At 55.4% G+C, this 17,536-nt stretch overlaps 1 protein-coding gene across 9 annotated transcripts in view; it reads left to right on the forward strand.

Annotated features, from left to right (window-relative positions):
* The window catches only part of RGS3 (regulator of G protein signaling 3), a 124,668-nt gene extending 112,092 nt beyond the window's left edge, over window positions 1-12,576 (forward strand). For 8 of the 9 annotated variants that reach the window (XM_081152578.1, XM_081152583.1, XM_081152582.1 and 5 more), the window contains 5 exons: window positions 6,066-6,130; window positions 9,534-9,635; window positions 10,030-10,091; window positions 10,705-10,871; window positions 11,621-12,576. In XM_081152578.1, the coding sequence (XP_081008704.1) occupies window positions 6,066-6,130; window positions 9,534-9,635; window positions 10,030-10,091; window positions 10,705-10,871; window positions 11,621-11,806 (582 nt within the window). In that variant the 3' untranslated portion in view covers window positions 11,807-12,576. Of the gene's footprint in view, window positions 1-6,065; window positions 6,131-9,073; window positions 9,435-9,533; window positions 9,636-10,029; window positions 10,092-10,704; window positions 10,872-11,620 lie in introns of those variants that run through there. The other variant, XM_081152581.1, reaches the window with a different exon arrangement.
* Window positions 12,577-17,536: the final 4,960 nt, after the last annotated feature.

A 17,536-nucleotide genomic window follows, 5' to 3' on the forward strand; every position in this document is an offset into this window, starting at 1 on the left:
GTTCAAGTTAGTTGACCTCAGCTCCTGTATTGGGATAGATACTTCTGCCTGGGAGTCCAGCAGGGCTGGACCAGCTCTCTCCTGTCTCAGCTTTCTCCTTTGGGTGCCCAGGGTTCACACTGGCATTCTCCTTCCCCACCCTCTTTTAGCCTGCTGCTTCCTTTCTTGGGCTTGAGTGATTGAACTTAGGGCCTCCAAAGTTGCCCCCAGCCCCGTGGTGGCTGCTCTTCTGTGTGGCTTCTGCTTCCCCGGCCTTGAATCCTCCATCATCATTCGTGTCCTGCTCCCTCCAGCCAGACAGCTTTAGTAAGAAACCTACCCTTGTCAAGGGGAAGGAAGGTCTAGGCTGGACAAGCACCCTGGTCTTTCTCCATCCCTCACTGGCAGGGGGCCTTGGGCAAGTCCCTGCCCCTCCCTGAGCCTCAGTTTTCTCATCAATGAAATAGGTATGGTAATAACACCTCCTCTGTAGGGTTGCTAAGAAGATTAAATAGCCCAACTTGGGTAAAATGTTAAGGTCAGGGCCTGGCACTCAGCACCTGGTGGGTGGGCCATAAATGGGAATCATGTTGATGAGGAGGAGGGAGGACAGCAGCAAGAAGAGTAACAGTCATCCCAGCATTCACCACATGCCTCCAGCTCCCTTTTTTTAAAAATATGTCTTTGTTGATTTCAGAGAGAGGAAAGGAGAGGGATAGAAAGATAGAAACATCAATGATGAGAGAATCATTGATCAGCTGCCTCCTGCATGCCCTCAACTGGGGATCGAGCCCTCAACCCGGGCATGTGCCCTGAGCGGGAATCGAACCCTGATCGCCTGGATCCTAGGTCGACTCTCAACCACTGAGCCGCGCCTGGCCAGGCTCCCTTTTCTAGCTTTCACACACTGCTTCAAGGTGGGCCCAGCTCTACCCGTCTTACAGTTTGGAGCCTGAGGCCGAGGGAGAAATGTTTTGTCCCAGACCATACAGCGAGAGCAGCTGGGCGGCGGCTTCACCCTTGCCCCGTCCTCTCTGGCTTTACCCCAGGCCCTGTGCACCTCATGCTGGTGATGGCCAGGGGCGGGGGCTGGCAGCTGGGGAGGCAGTGCTTTTCCATGACCTCCATCTTCCTGGCTTAGGCCTGGCTCTCCTGGGTGGGTCAGTGGGTGCCGACAGCCCACTGTTTGCAGGCAAGGGGTGAAGAGGAGGGGGGTGAAGTCTTCAGGCTGTGGAACCAGACAGACCCGGGTTCCAGTCTCATCTCTGCCTCCTCCTGCCTGGTCCTGAGACCTTCGTCAAGTGACATCTTTCTCTGAGCTTTAGTCTTCTCTTATCAAATGGGAAGACTTGAGTCTGCTTGGAGTTGTCCAGGGATTCAAGAAGGTTGCCGCATGTAGAAAGCTCTTTGCCCATGGCACTGACCCTGAGGCGACGTGAAACCTAGGAGTGCCAGACAGAGCTGGCGCGGCCTCAGGCTGGTCACTGTGCAGTTGTGTGGCCAAGCGGAGGCTGCCTGGAACACAAGTTGCCTGTCACAGGATGACCATCCCTACATTGACCCTCCCCCACCTGTCATCCTGCCCTCTTTGTGCACTGAGTGACCTCTACTGAGTACGAGTGTCCAAACCAGACAGACCTAAGGCGCTGTCTGCTTGGCTATGGTCATCTTACTGCTGGGCCTCCTGAGGTCCAGAGAGGAGAAGACCCCACAAGGTTATCCCATGAGTCACGCCCTGGGTCTGGCTCCTTGTGCTGAGCTGAGTTGTCTCACAGTGCCCTCTGCTGCCAGGCCCTCGCCCTGCTGGCTGCTCCCTGGAGGCCACGCCAGGCAGATCTAGTCCTGGCCCTGGGAGTCAGCCCCCAAAGCAGCCAGGGAAACCCAGGCATCAAGGGGGAGAGGGATGTTGTGGGCTAGAAAGAGTAGAAACTAAGATGAAAAGTTGGGATTCTGATTTGCAGCCCCAGAGTGGCCCCCAAGGCTCCTCTCTATAGGAGCTGCAGCAAGGCCTGCCCAGGGCTGGCACACAGAGGGGCTCTCCTTCCCATCTGCTGCCCACCATCTCTGTGCCATGTGACCCTCCCTGATTAATGGCTAATGGAGGTGAGGGGAGCCCAGAACCATCTCCCTTTACCCCAGGGAGGCAGGGAAGCCCTGAGAGCATCTGTATCTGTGTCTGGGCCCAGGATGCTGCCATTGAATTGCATCGCAGTCAGGCCTGGCCCAGCCCAGAGTCACAGGTCATTTTTTGACAGTGAGGAGACAGAGGCTGGGCCCCTCCCAGGCCCCACTTCCTTGTTCCCTCCTCCTCAGGGCAGAGGCTTGTGCAGAGGCTATCAGTGGAGGGGGCTCGCCCTGCCACACTAAGCTTCCCCTCTAGGCTGTGGGTCAGACAGAGGGCTCCTAAGATGACTTCCAGCTCCAAGATGTGATCACACCTTCTAGCCTCCTATTTAAGAAAAGCTTAAAGAAAAATGATTTCCTGTGTCTAAACAAATAAGGGTAAAGTCTGTATCCAGTGTTTCCACATGGTTCCATGGGGCCTGCCAGGCTGGGCTGGTCAGAGAGCAATGAGGCTGGCCATGGGGCTCTGGAAGTCAGGTCAGGACCAGTAGGGGGAACCAGGTTGGGCGCTGCTGACAGGAGAGCCCTCAGTCATGGGTGGGCTCTGGAGCTGGACCTGAAATTCTCTGCTACTTGCCAGCTCTGAGAGTCCATGAGATAACTGAGCTGCTCTGGGCCTCAGTTTCCTCACCTGTACACTGGGAGAAATAACAGCAAATAGCCCTTAGAATTGTTGCGAAGATTAAATTAGGTCAAGTTTGTAATGGCACTTTAGCTCAGTGCCCGACACATAGTGAGTGCTCATCAAGTAACAGCAGCAGCTACAATGGCTTACAGTTATCGAGCACGTCCATGGGCAGGCACTGTGCTGAGCACTTCACCGGTGTTAACTTCATTAATCTTCATAACAGCCCTAAGAGGTGGATCTATCACCTTCATCTTACAAGTAAAGAAACCAAGGCACAGAGAAGGGTAACTTGTCTGAGGTCTGTTAGCTAATACATGACTGAGCTGGGATCCAAATCCAGGCAGTTTAGAATCTTTACTGCTATGATTATAGTTCTAATTACAATAAAAATTCTAATCATTGTTCCAAGAGGCAGTGAGCTCTCTGTCCCTGGAGGCGTCTGGGTGGGGCTGGGCAGGCCCCAGGGATTCCTGTCTGTGGTGAGGGGAGATGGTTCTGGGCTCCCCTCACCTCCATTAGCCATTAATCAGGGAGGGTCACATGGCACAGAGATGGTGGGCAGCAGATGGGAAGGAGAGCCCCTCTGTGTGCCAGCCCTGGGCAGGCCTTGCTGCAGCTCCTATAGAGAGGAGCCTTGGGGGCCACTCTGGGGCTGCAAATCAGAATCCCAACTTTTCATCTTAGTTTCTTCTCTTTCTGGCCCACAACTCCACACCCTACCTCCTTGGTGCCTGGGTTTCCCTGGCTGCTTTGGGGGCTGACTCCCAGGGTCAGAGCTGCCTGGCCCCTCTCTCAAGGCAATTGGCTTGGTCTGGTCCTTGCTGAAGATGACCATTCTCCCGAAGATGACCCCCTCCCAGCAGTGGAAGGAAGAACCCATTTCCCAGCAGTACCGAGGCTGGGGGTGGCGGGTGGGGTGGGAGTGGTCCCCAGGCCCATTGTGTGGCGCTGATAAAGTGCGGAAGCTAAGGTTAGAATGGGAGGAAGCGCAGCGCCCAGGGCCCTTTCCCACGGGTGGGGGCTGCGGGCACTGCCTAGTGCAGCCAGCATGACCACAGCTTGTATATTCAATGGGTGACAGAGTAACCCTCAGTGGGCAATGAACACTGGCAGCCCCTGGGTACTGAGGGTGCACTGTGTGCCAAGGCTGGGCCATGGGAGCCCAGATGTTTTCTTAGTGAATCTTCCAACAGTGGGGTGTGTGGTGATCATTATGCCTGTGTTAGAACTAAAGATGCTGAAGCTGAGAGGCTGGGAGACTTCTCCAAAGTCAGTAGAAGTGGGATCTATACCAGGCCTGGCTGCAAACCAAGCTCTGGAATCTCACATCACAGATGGGCGTGTGCCTGTGTGTGCACGTACACACGTGTTTACAACCTTGGTGGGACAGCGTTCTCAGGAAGGAGGCCGCATTTCCCTTGAGTCTTTCACTGAAAACATTAAAAATGTACTTGGTTCTTGTGTTTGAGTAGCAGCATCCTCTGGCGGAGAAACACACGGCTTGAATTCAGATAGACCTAGATTCCAGCTGTCAGTTAAACACTGGGTATCCTTAGTCAAATAACTTAACCTCTCTGAGCCTCTGCTTACTTTATGGACTTACTCTGAAGATTAATGAGATAGTACCTAAATACTGCCCATTCCAAGGTCTGGCCTATAGTACAAGCTCTGTAAATGCGCTACTCCATCCATCCATCCTGCCATCCATCCATCCATCCATCCACCCACCCACCCACCAGATGGCTAGTAGCTCCTCCTGCTGGATGTGTCTGGATTACTTTTCTTTCCAGATTAACACAGCATTTTAGGGCCTAGCCCATCTTCTTTATTTTATAAATAAGGAAACTGAGGCCCAGGGTGGGGCTCATGAGGAGTCAGAGCTGAGATCCACACCTGGAGGCCTTCTATCTTGTCTTGGGACAGAGAGTCCAAGCCCATCCCTCTCTGAGCTCTGGCTCCTCTGCTGTCTCGGAGCATTTCCTGGGCATCTGCTCTGGGTGGCACAGTTGGGGCCCTTGTTTCCCCTGGAGAAGGACAGGCAAGCACAGGCAGGGCAAGGGAGACAGAGGGGGCCCCAGGAGAGATTGTGGGAGTCTGGAGTGTTCTGGGGGAGTGGTGGACTGGGGGGAGGTGGAGACTGGGGAGAAGAGGAGAGGGCATTCCAGGAAGGGGCACAGCACAGGCACGGAAGGAGGTGGGGGTGGAGTGGGTGGGCTTTGCGGGCTGAAGTGTGCCCCGGGGGATAAAGTGGCAGGCTTTGAATCAAGCAGTATGAGACTCATGATGTGTCTTTCCCAGGCTGCTTTCCCTCTTCATTCATTCATTCATTCATTCATTCATTCTACACATATTTATTGGGTACTAATGTGTACTAGGTCTGGTGAAGGTGACCCAGACAGAGACCTTCTCCAGTGGAGAAGACAGATTTGGAACAAGCCATTTTGGATGTAGTGGGGACGTCAAAGGGGGTAAAAGGACACAACCTTAGTCTAGGAGTCAGGGAGGGCTCCCAGGTAAGGAGGCATTTAAGCAGCTTTCCTGAGGTCTAGGTCTTTCCTGAAGCTGGGTCTTAGGAGGAGAGGGATGTGGGAGAGTCACAGAGGCATTCCCCATGGAAGGATTAGCACAAGCAAAGGCCTGACGTGAGGGGCCAAGGCAAGTGAAGACCTTCTGTTTGGTTGGAAGGCAGGTCAAGGAGGTTGCTGGAGCAGGAGTCAGGCTGGAGAGTTAACTGAAGGAATTCTAATGGATGGTAAAATGAAACTTTCTGCCTAGATCCTAAGATGGTAGACCCTGTACATCATGTTATGGAGTTTGGATTTTATCCCGAGGGTACTAGGGAGCTATGGAAAGTTTTAAGGCAAAGGAGGTACTCTCAGGCCTGTGCAATAATTCACTTTGCACACCGCTGACCAATCCCAGGTATCTTTCAAACCTCAGAATCCTGAGTTGGTCATTATGATCTCAATTTTGAAATTAAGGAGTAGAGGCTCAGAAGGACAGCAATGGGCCCGGTCGCATAGCAGACCTACTGAAGCGCTACTCTCCAGCCTGCCCTACTGCCTGCAGCAATGCCTCTGGCATTTTTCCAGAAAGCCAGGTCCTAGGTGCACTAGGAGGAGATCCCTTTGGGTGGAGGCTCTGCCAAGCCAGCCGCATCCATGGACAGGCCATTTCTGTAGTGGGATTTCTCACCCTCACCTGCTCTGTGCGGGGTGGGAGTTTTGGGGGGTGGGGGTGATTTTGCAGGAGCTGTTGGATCCCCGAGTCTCTCTTTGCTCAGGCAGCAGCCCCTGGATGCCCCGATTACAACGTATCTGTCTTTTCTCCACAGATGAGTGGGCCCGACACAGTTGGGGATGATGCCGAAGGCTCCCGGAAGAGAAAGGGCAAAAACCTGTACGTTGGAAATATTCATGGTCCTCACCCTTGCACCCCCTTCCTCCTCCAGGGGTACAGGTGGGGAGAAGGGGCTGCACCCAGTCCTGCCCCAGACAGACACCATTGAACAGCAGGGTGTTGGGACTTAGCAGTGGCCCCACGGTAAGGTCACCAGGGTGCTGGGCGTCCGGCACTGCCCTCAGCATCTATGTAGCGTGAGGCAAGGTGCTGATTCAGTACCTGGAAGCCACAGGGAACCAAGCAGAAGCAGCCAGCCAGGCTGCCATGGCCCTGTCCCAGCCTCCGCAACAAGTAGTGGCTGAGTGACCTCGACAAGTTCTTTGCTTCCCTCGAGAAAGGGCTGGACAGAGAGTTGGTAACATCCCCCTTTCTCCTCTTGGCTCTTGAATGCTAACAGTTTCAGACACTGCCAGGAGGGAGCGCTGCTGGTCCAGATAACGTATCCCGTATTCCCCAGGCCTTTCTGGCCCCGGTCAAGGCCACTCACACTTTCGTTTTTTGGGGTTTGTTAGAAGTGCCGGTTAATGGTGTGTCTCCTTGGGTTTCCTTTTACTCCCAGGTCCAAGGCCCTGGAGACTGCAGAGGGACACATGGTGGCCCCTGGAGGGGGCCCCCTCCTCCCTTCTGTAGTGCCCACCATTATGCACAAGTGGGGCTTGGGGGAGGAGCAGAGGGATCCTTCCCAGATGCCTCCTGCAACCTTTTCCCTTGTCTGGACCTTAGCTGGAGTCCACTGCCCTACAAACTCTCTTTCCTCCAGCTCCCCTGCCCTCCCCAGTTCCCTGCAGCAACTTCAGGCTTCTGTCTGCAGCCAGGAACAGTCACACTTTCTAGGGAAGGTGAAATGCACAAACAAAAATAGTCCTCTCCACCAACCACCTGGTCCAGGCCAGAGCTGCTGTGGGTGGTGCTCCCCGGGTGGAGCAGAAGAGGGCAGTGGAGGTGGGTGTCCAGGGTGCTGGAGCGACCCTGGTCCATCAACTCTGGCCTCCTTTCAGAGTGGGCTCTGCCTTTGGAAGGCCAGCAGGTCACATTCTTAAGAGTTTGGTTGAGGAGTTTTAGAATCTGGGATAATAATGTAAATAACTAATATTTATTGTGCTAAACACTGTTCTATGTGTATTACACGTTATCTAATTTAATTTTTACCATTACTTTTAGTTTACAATTTCTTTTTTCTTTTTTACTCTATTTTACAAATAAACTGAGGCAGGAAGTACATAGAAAGTAAGTGGTAGAAGTGGAATCTGAAACCTAGCATGCTGGCTCTAATACACAAACACACATACATGTATATATTTTTTCTTCAGAGCCAGTCATTTTTAAGCTTGGTGCAAAGCACTCTGCAGGAAGTTCATAGCTCCCCTGCTATGTAGCTTTTGAGCCCAGAGGCCACTCAGCCCATCTTTTCATGGCTCTGATTAGAGGAAAGTGCTCCTTCAGCTTCGTCTTGTGAGTCCCTGATCTGTCCTCTGACTTCTGCTGTCCTTTCTCAAAATGTTCATGTGCCCATCAGGGGCTTCTAAGGACCTCTCCGGTTGTGCCCTGCAGCTGTTGGTCTACCCAGCTATGCATCTGAGAGGAAAGGCTTGGCTGGGCCAGTGGCAGAGAAACACTGTGGGCTCTGAGCCAGCAAGGAGCCCCTGAAGGTTGGACCTCAGACAAGCCCCTCCCCCTTCCTGGCTTCTGTGTCCCCACATGGACAGTGTGAGCCTGGAGCAGGGGTTCTCAGAGCACCAGCTCAGGAAGCTGTGCTCTGTTATTCCCGGCCACCCCAGAGCTCTCTGAGGGCCCAGTCCTCACCCAGAGGGCTGCCAATCCCTGACTGCTTGGCCTTATCTCATTGGCTTGGAACCTTCTAGAGCAGGGTCCCCATCCCTGGGCAGCTGCTCCAGACCCTCAGTAGGCATGTGGGCCTCAGTTCCTAAGCCGGAGCAGTTTTGCCCCAACACCATGTTAAAGCTTTATGTGCATCTTATCCTTGCCTTGAAACAACCCCAGCAGGTGGTGAGTACCTTTATCACCCGTTTAAGAGATGAGAAAATGACATTCAAAGAGGTTAGGTAACTTGACAAAGGACACACAGTAGGTAACTGCTGGAGCTGGGATTTGAACCCGGGACTGTCTGCTTCAGATTCTCACTCTTAACCTCCACTGGGTACCACTTCCCTCAGTTACAGGGGTGTCCCATAGAGCATAGAGCCATTTGAAGCTGGAATAACTTCAGAAGTATAAAGGCTGCAGACTTACACAACATTTGAAAGCTGAATGGTTTGCATTTCTTTTGCACTTACTTAGCTTTGTGATTTAGATCGTTCATTTTAAACTTTTGGTTTCAATCAGCATTTTTCATCTTTAATCAGGAGGGTGGGGACAAAAATTAAAACAAAACATTTATTATTCAAAATCATAAAACAAAATGTTTTAAAAATTAAATAATTGCCGTTTCAAAAGACGTTTTTGGAGGTTTATAGGACTTGTACTTCTGAAGTTATTGAAGCTTAAAGTTGTACTAAGATATTTGGTGCGTTCTGCATGTTCGTGGATGGGAGTGTCCAAAGCCAGGGACTGGAAGCTGGGAGGCCAGCTGGCAGGAGCTATTCTCCGGAGGTGCCCAGGGTAGGGGGTCTAGAGAAGAGGGGGGGCAGTACACAGGAGCATGGGACATTTAACCCCTTTCCTGCCAGCAGCTTCCCAGTACTGAAATCTGCAGCCTGGGGGGGGGGAGGGAGGTAAGCTAAAAATAGTTCTTGCCTAAAAATAGCCAGTCCTGCCACCCTGGTGTGCGGAGGCTCCCCTCCCTCCCCTCTTCCCTTCCCCTTTCCCTCCCCCTTCCCTCCCAGCAATTTGCTGACTTGTTTTCTCCCTCTTCCGGGCGCTGCCTTGGAAACGGGGGAGACCACTCACAAATAACTGGGTCTGGCTTCCTGCCGGGGCGGGCCAGAGGCCGTCCGTGCAGACACAGCCCCTTTCAGGGCTCCCTCGCCGGGTTGGCCGGGAGGGTTTTTTCCTGCTCCCAGTCCCGGTCCCTCCCATTTCCTGGCTCCTCCCGTCCGAGTCCCAGCCCAGCCTATGCTTGGGAGTCCGGGCGTCCTGCTCAGATCCCGGGGAGCACGCTCGGCTGGCTGCGTCCTGCCCCACTGCTGCTCGCCTGCCGCCGGGACCGAGAGTGGGGTGCAGGAGCCCGCGGGTGCTCCCTGCAGACTTTCCCGGGCCCCAAGGTGGGGGGCCCTACAGAGATGCTCCGAGGCATGTACCTCACGCGCAACGGGAACCTACAGAGGCGGCACACGATGAAGGAGTAGGTGCCCCTCACCCCAGCCCGTGGCCTCCCCACCCTGAATTTGTAGGCGCCGAGCGTGCCGGGCTGACCGACCCCCTTCTCTGCTTCTGCCCCCAGAGCCAAGGACATGAAGAACAAGCTGGGCATCTTCAGGCGGCGGAACGAGTCCCCTGGGGCCCAGCCAGCAGGCAAGGCAGACAAAGTGATGAAGTCATTCAAGTAGGTCCTCCCTGGCACCCTGGGACCCCTTAGGTGCTCACTGGTCTCCGGGGGAGGGGGGCTGGTGGTGGAATTAAGGGGGAAGGGATGTTGCTGGCTTCATCCAATTCTGGCTTGGATGGAGGCTCTGATAGAGGGAGCCTGGTACCTGCAAGCAGCAGCCCTCGGGGAACAGCTGCCCTGGGAAGGATGGCCAGGCAGGGGCCAGGCAGGGGCAAGGTAGGGGCTAGAAGTGCTGCTGGCCCCAAGAAAGGGGTGGACCCCTCCTGGGCTCCCCAATCAGGATCAGCCACTGCCCGCGCCAAGAGCAGCTAACAGAGGCTGCCTAGAGCTAGCCACCCCACTTTTCGGAGCCTCACAGTGCCCTCACTGTGCCCCTTCCCTCTCCCCTCAGGCCCACCTCGGAGGAGGCCCTCAAATGGGGCGAGTCCTTGGAGAAGCTGCTGCTTCACAAATGTAAGTGGGGGCCAGTGACCCCCTCCCTGGGTTCTCTCCCTCCCTCTCTCTGGCCTTCTCTCCCACATCAGAGGGTGCATGCGACTGATCCTGCAGAGGTGGCCTTTCCTTCTTTACTGGGCCCAGCGAGGTGTCCTTGTTGTTGGGAGAGGCTGAGCCCGGGCTGAGGCCCTCGGTATTGCCTTGGAGCCTACTTCTGCCAGCCCCTCCCTGTCCGTGGGAGCTGGCACTGCCTGCTAGAGGCCGTTGGGACCTATGTGCTCAGACCCATGTTCCCAGAATTGCAATAAACATTTCCCTGTACTGAGGCTTGCACTGGGCCAAATGTGCCCATCCTCTCATGGGCAGGATCCCTTCTGATCCTCACAGGGCTCCAGGAGACTGACCGACGATGCCCATTTTATAGATGAGGAAACTGAGGCACAGATGGGGAGAAACCTGGCCAAGACCCACAAAGAGGCAATGGCAGGGGTGGGACCACCTCCTAGGGCTTCAGGCTCGCGGGATTTCCCAGCATCTGTACCCTAACAGTCCCAAGAGGGTAATCGGGGGGTCCTGAAGGCAGGAGGGGCTGGTTCTCCCTCTCACCTAGGCTCTGGACTTCTCTTCACAGATGGGTTAGCAGTGTTCCAGGCCTTCCTTCGCACTGAGTTTAGTGAGGAGAACCTGGAATTCTGGCTGGCATGCGAGGACTTTAAGAAGGTCAAGTCTCAGTCCAAGATGGCAGCCAAGGCCAAGAAGATCTTTGCCGAGTACATCGCAATCCAGGCGTGCAAGGAGGTAGGGCCTTGGGCTGGGCCCTCAGCCCTGTCCCCCCGCCCCTGGCCTCTTAGTGATTGGGGTACCTGGATGCCTCAAGGAGGACATCAGGAAGGGGAGAGGACAGAGTGATTCTTAGGGACGCGTGTCCTGGGTGGAGAGGAAGCAAGCTGGGGCCTCAGGAAGAACTGAATGCCTTTGATAACAAAAATGGCCTGTGTTGCGATGCTAAGCCCTTTCTGAATGGGCTCTTATGCTTTCATGACAACCTGTAAAATAGGCTTTAATATTCTCTTCATTTTTAAATGAGGGACAGTCTTGACGAGCCTAATCATAGTAGCTGGCACCTGTAGAGTGCTTACCGTGTGCAGGCACTGCGTGCAGTCAGTCACAGGGATGCTCTGTGATCCAGTCCCTATATGTTTAACATGGATGACCTTGCTTAATGCACAACTCTTTGAAGAATGTACTATTACTCCTAATCTGTAGATCAGACAACTGAGGCTCAGAGCACTTAAGTGATTTGCTCAAAGCTACACACCTAGGCGGGGCCCTGCTGGGATTTGAACCCCGGCAGCCTGACCCTAGAAGTGGCGTAAGTGACCAAGCTAAGACTTGAATTTGCTGACCCGGGGGCCTCCACGCTGAACCTTAAGATGTGGAGCAGGGGGGCTTGGAGGTGAGAGGCTGGATAGGTCCCACCCCTGCCCCTAGTCCCCAGGGCGAGCCCCCTGCAGGCAGCACTGACCATGCCAACTCTGCCCCTGAAGGTAAACCTGGACTCGTACACACGGGAGCACACCAAGGACAACCTGCAGAGCGTCACGAGGGGCTGCTTCGATCTGGCACAGAAGCGCATCTTTGGGCTCATGGAAAAGGACTCGTACCCACGCTTTCTCCGCTCTGACCTCTACCTGGACCTCATTAACCAAAAGAAGATGAGTCCCCCCCTTTAGGGGTCACCAGGGTAGAGCTCAGCGTTCACACCAGGAGGGCTGGGCTTCCTCCTACATCTCCCTCTCCCCCGCGACGGAGGGGGCAACCAAGCCCCCAGAGGCCACGTCTCCGGACAGACAGATGGACATTTGGATGAGAGGCTTGGACCAAGAGAGGCCCAGGCCACTGGAGGAGAGAAGGACTGGCCCTGTTGGGTCCCCGCTGCCCCGGTACGAGGGGGCCCAAGGGCCCCGGCAGGTCAGCGGCCCTGGCTGAGCCAGATGCGGAGCTGCTGCTCCCTGCTGCAGAGACCTCACATTGACCAAGTTCCTTAAAGAACTGGCTGATGGGGCAGGGGCATGGCCCAGGCTCCGGGGCTCTCCAGGGGGGCCACTGGGGCTCGCAGCTAAGACCCCTGCCTTGAGTTTTATTTATTTAAACAGTAGTAGGATGCTTGGCATGTCTTCCTATGACAGGAAACCTTTGCCTCATCAGTTTTCCTAATTTACAAGTGCAATATTTTAACCAATGCCTTGTGAAAAGCCACCTTGCAGAGACGGTGGACGTCATTTTCCAGTGTCAGGGCTTTGCTGGTCCCAGGCACCCGAGGCAGGCTGCTGGGCCTTCTGGCCTGAGGAGGCCTGGAGGGGCAGGTGATGTAGTCTGACCTCGCACAGAAATCCAGCCCCTCGACTAAGGAGGTCCCTTAGGGGCCCTGGGAAAGCATGACACCCTCCAACCACACAGCAGCCAAGTTCTGGAGCAAATAAAAGGCCTGTGTTATTTCTTGGTTTGGACCCTTTCTGTGTGTTCCTGGTTTTGACGCTTCCCAGGGTGACTGGGCTGGGAGGGTTGGTAGTTGGGCTGTTGGTCCAGCTTCTCCTCTGTAGCCATCACCTACTCCCATTCTGGAGTCATAGGCACGATACACTGGCAAGAGCTGCTCCCTGACAACCTCTGCCTCGGTGACAGGCTCTCTGCCACGCTCAATGCTCATTCCACTTACCATCTTCTCTGCTAGCCTGGGAGGAGGGGTCATCCCCATTTCACAGAGAGGAGAGTGAAACACAGGCAGGTAAGGTGACTTGTCCGAGTTCACACAGCGGGCAAGTGGCAGAGACAGGGTTCAACCCAAGCCCAACTGGCTGCAAAGCTCTGGATCTTGTCCTCTGCCAGCTACAGAATGGAGTCTGACCTCGGCCACCAGCTATGTGACCTTCAGCAAGTTCCTTCCTTTCTTTGCCCTCCACACCCTGAGATTCTGGTGGAACTTTCAGGTGTCACAGGGATGACTGGCGAGATAGATGGGCCAGAATCTTCGGCTGGGCAGCAGCTGCAGATAGGCAGGCTCTCGGAGGCCTTTAGGACAGAAGGAAGAACTGAGGAGGTGACAGGGAATAGGGACCCTCTGTGGCCCTGGGGAAGACTTCCCCCTCTGTGCCTCACAGGAGATGCAAATTCAGGAAAGACCTGGTCCAAAGCCACAGTTCAGGGGAGGCCCCAGCCCACTTTTGGGGGTGGCGGGTGGAGAGCCTGGAACCGAGGCCAAGCCGATGCCAAAGCTTCCTCTGATGCCCACACATACAGCCTGCCAGGGTCTCAGGCAGGGGCCAGGGCATGGCCTGAGGGCAGGGACTGGCTCAGCTAGGCTGACTTAAGGCTGGACAGAGTTGGTTATTGCCGGAGGGGCTGGACTCTTCTCCTTGGATCTTGTTTTCTGCCTGGTGTCCTGAGTTCAGGTCTGCCCACTGGGGACTTGGAGATGCAAAGGACATGGGGCTGTGCAGCCACTCTCCTCCCTGCTTTCCCTTGCTGGTCTCCCTGGGCGAGGCCACCCCCATGTGGAAAGCATCAGAGATGGTGGTCTCCAGAGGCATAACCTGGGGCCAGGCATGCAGTAGGTGCTCAATGCATGTTATAGCCTTTTCCCTAGCACCGAATGTGAGCTCTTCCAGGAGTCGGGCTGTCTCCTTCCAGGCACTGGAGCTGGCCAGTGAGCCCTGTGTGGCTGTGTAATGGGGAAGGGCTTTCCCACCGGTGTAGCTGCCAGTGCCTCGGGGAGGCAGGAAAGTTGGGGAGCAGAGATGGGCTCCTATTTGGAAGCAAGGACATCTTCTGCTTGGAGGAGACACAGCCTGCAGGAGACTCCCCTTCTTTAGGCCAGGGATGTAGCCCTCCTCCAGACCCTCCACCTTCCCACCCCAAATCGCCATGGAAACCAGAGTCCAGGAGAACAGTCAGGCAGATGGAATTCCCATTTCGGAAGGCCCCACCGCCTGTTTCCATGACTCACACGCAGGCCCCTCGGCCTCAGAGGGGCTTGGGCTCTGCCAGGCTGCTGGAGAGCAGACTGCAAAGGTGCCTGGTCCTTCTGCCCTGGGCTCCAGGGGGCCTTGGGTACAGCCCTTTCCCCGTAGGCCTCAGTCCCCTTACCTGTACAGTGTTCTTTGGCCTGGTCCCCACTTTTGCTTCCCATAAGAGGAAGGGGTGGGTTTCTTAATCTCTGCCTGGCAATCCCAGGCTGGTCAGTGTGGGATCTGAGAGCTGTGAGGTCAGTATGTCCAGCTCCCATCCCATCCCACAGGTGGGAAGACTGAGGGGGAGGGAGGGAAGCAGCATCCAGTGAGGTGAGAGGCCCAGAGCCCAGAGTCAGGCTCTAGGATTCAGCTCCTGGCCCCACCTGACTGTCACTGCAAATCTGAATCAATCATGTAACCTCTCTTTGCCTCAGTTTTCTCATCTGTAAATTGTATTTTGGCATCTACCCCAGAGCTGTGATGACTGAGCAAGGTCATTCCTGTGGCAAGTTTAGCCCAGTCCCTGGCACAGGGATGCGATCCTTCAGCACGAGCTGCTGTAAGTGACATCATTATTCAGGGTCAGAGGGACAGGGCAAAGCTCCTCCACTTGCCCAGCCCGGGCTCTGCCCTTATTAGAGAGGACAGGGAGCTTTTAGTCTCAGACCCCAGCTCCCTGTCCTTCTAGGAACAGTTTTGCTAGAGGACAAAGCTGGCCTATTCCAGGGACTAAGTTGGAACAGCCTGTCTCTGCACCTCTGCCTGGTCTTGGCCTAGCTGGGCACATTTGGGGTCAGCTGACGAATAGGGTGCGAAGGGTAGAAAGGGGAGAGGGCACGGCAGTGCTGCGTGGCTGGATGCCAGCCGGTGGAGGTTCAGCACTGGCCTGCCTGTGCCAGCTTCAGCTTTACTGCGGGTGAGTCAAGTCCCTGGAGCTCTCGGCCTCCTGGTCTGGCTTGGGGCAGAAAGGGCCTCCCAGACTCTCCCTCTACTCCAAACTGCTGCCTGGTGCTTGGGCCCCTTCTTGGGGTTCTGCTTGCCTCCCTCCAGCAACAGGGAGCTCATTTTCTCCAGGCGCAGCTCAGGAGGGCTGAGAGCCCCTATGGAGCTCTAAGTTCCTTCCCTGTGAAGCGGGGATCCTGGGGTGGGGAAGGGGCAATGGTGGCAGGGCAGCCGGATTCTCAGGCTTCACTCCGCCCTGTTCCCCTCACCGTCACTGTCACTATACTCCTCTGAGCTCCCCACCCTCACCTCCCTGCCTTGCTCCCCAGACCCTTTGCTTACTCGCCCCTCTCTAGCCCCTCTCTAGCGCCTCCCACTGACAGCCTACCCCAGCAAGCCTCGGCCATTCGCCCCTCTTCCCAAAGCCTGCCCCAGGCCCTCCCCGCCTCTTCCTCAGAGCGCTCAGGCCCTCAAACAACCGCTGGGCCTCAGAGGAACGCTCCTGTGCGATTGTTTTGCTTACAGTCGGCAACATCTGGGGAACATCTGGCTTTGCCTGTCCTCTCCCTGGCTGGGCAGGCGGGGGGGGGGGGTACCCTTGGCCCCTGCCCCTGAGGAGCCCCTTTTTCGGGCTGGAAAAGGAGAATGAGGAATAGCTGGGGCTGAGCTGGGCCTGCTCAGCCCGCGTGGGAGCGAGGGCTTGGCTGGGTGGGGCGGGCAGTGACAGGTGGCGGATTCAAAATGATAGCTACGGCCACACGCACCAAGGGCACTCCAGGCCTCATCTCCACCGGTCCTCACAACAGGCCTGGAGAAGGTCTGAGCATTGTGTTCATTTTGCAAATGAGGAAGTTAAGGTTCAGAGAAAGTGGACAAGTATGTCGTGACGGAGCTGGGACCCGATCCCTGACTCCCAGGCAGCCTCACCTCCAGCCGGGCTGAGATTTAGTGGCTTGGATGAGGGCTCTTACCACAGGCTCTCCTTGGCTTGAGGGCAGAGCCTTTCTAAGTCAGGCTAAGGGATGGCAGGAGCTGAAGTGTGTAGAGACACTTGGTCCTGAGCTGAATCTCAGTTCTCAGTGTAGCTGTGTGATGAGTTGCCTCACCTCTCTGAGCCTCAGTCATCTCATGCATAAAATGGGAATAATTTCCGCCTCATGGGACTCACGTGGACTCAGTGAGATAATAAACATGCATAAACCCTCAGCACAGGGCCAGCCAGAGAAGGGGAGCCCCATGTGGGAGAGAGGAGGGAGGCCTGGGGCCGTGACTGACTGATCCAGGAGGCGAGGTCAGGCCAAACCCCAAACAGCTGCGCAGGAGGAAGCCGCCTCCGCATCTGCCTCATGGTCAGTTTCTGAGAAGAGATGGCCAGTGACTCAGTGACAAGGTCAGGGCCCCAGAGGGTGGGGTTGGGTCCCTTGCTCCACGTGGGTTCAGCAGGGTCCTACCTGCCAGTTTCAGGAGCAACTGAATCGCACCTACACCAGCAGGTGGCTGGCCTGCCCCAAACCCTCCTCTACCTTGCATGCGGCCCCTCCCCCTTTCTGTTGTTTTCTTCTGGAAAACAAGGAAAATCAAGCTTTTCCTCCTGTTTGAGGACCTTCTGGAGGGGCAGGTGGTGCTTTGTGTGGGGTGAGGGACTGGTATCCAAGCCGTGCGTGCGTGTGTGTGTGTGTGTGTGTGTGTGCGCGCGCGCCCTCCCGCACATGAATTGTTAGGACTCTAAAAACAGCTTAGCCCTTTCCCCAGAGGACTGAGCGGCTGACTGGGATGGAGCTGTCTGTTGACCGCTTGCCCCGAGTCTCCATGGTTCACCCTTTGGGGACTGTCCCCCACCCCATCCTCTAGCCAAGCTGAGTGGAGGGAGGGTCTGCTGGCTGTTTACACGCTCCTTCCCTTGAGGAAAAGTCCTTACCCCACCCTCCTCTCTCACACATCACAACACTGGGTCCAGGCCAGAGAAGTTCCTGGGGTGGGGCATGGGGGGACTCAGTTTGCACCCTGGGAAAATATAAAAATATGAAGGGGAGGAAAAGGCAAAGCTGACGGCCCCTGGACTTGGGGGGAAAAGAATTCAGGTCTAGTTCTGCTGCCAGTTTGTGGCAAGTCCCTCCCTTCACTGGGCCTCACTTTCCCCATCTGAAAAATGGGTGGGGAGGTACTCAAAGTTCTCTCCAGGAACCACCTGATGCTGACACATCAGGCTGTCATTGCTTCTCCCTCTGTTCTGGCAGCAAAAGCTGGCTGGATCCCAAGGCCGTGGAGGCTGTAACTAGGAGCATGGGCTTTGGAGGCTGTCAGACCTGGGTTTGAGTCCAGACTCAGATGCTTATTCACTGTATGACCTTGGGCAAGTCACTTAACCTCTCTGAGCCACTGCACCCTCATTTATGAAGAGGGGGTAATAGCAGTTCCCACTAGTAGGGTTGAAGAATAAAAGCAGGCTGCGAGCAGATCTGCCCTTGGGTCCTTGAACTCACCACACTTCCTTCCATCTCAGACCTTTGT

The sequence above is a fragment of the Miniopterus schreibersii genome (assembly GCF_964146895.1).
Source record: "Miniopterus schreibersii genome assembly, chromosome: 11".
Taxonomy (NCBI): Eukaryota; Metazoa; Chordata; class Mammalia; order Chiroptera; family Miniopteridae; genus Miniopterus; species Miniopterus schreibersii.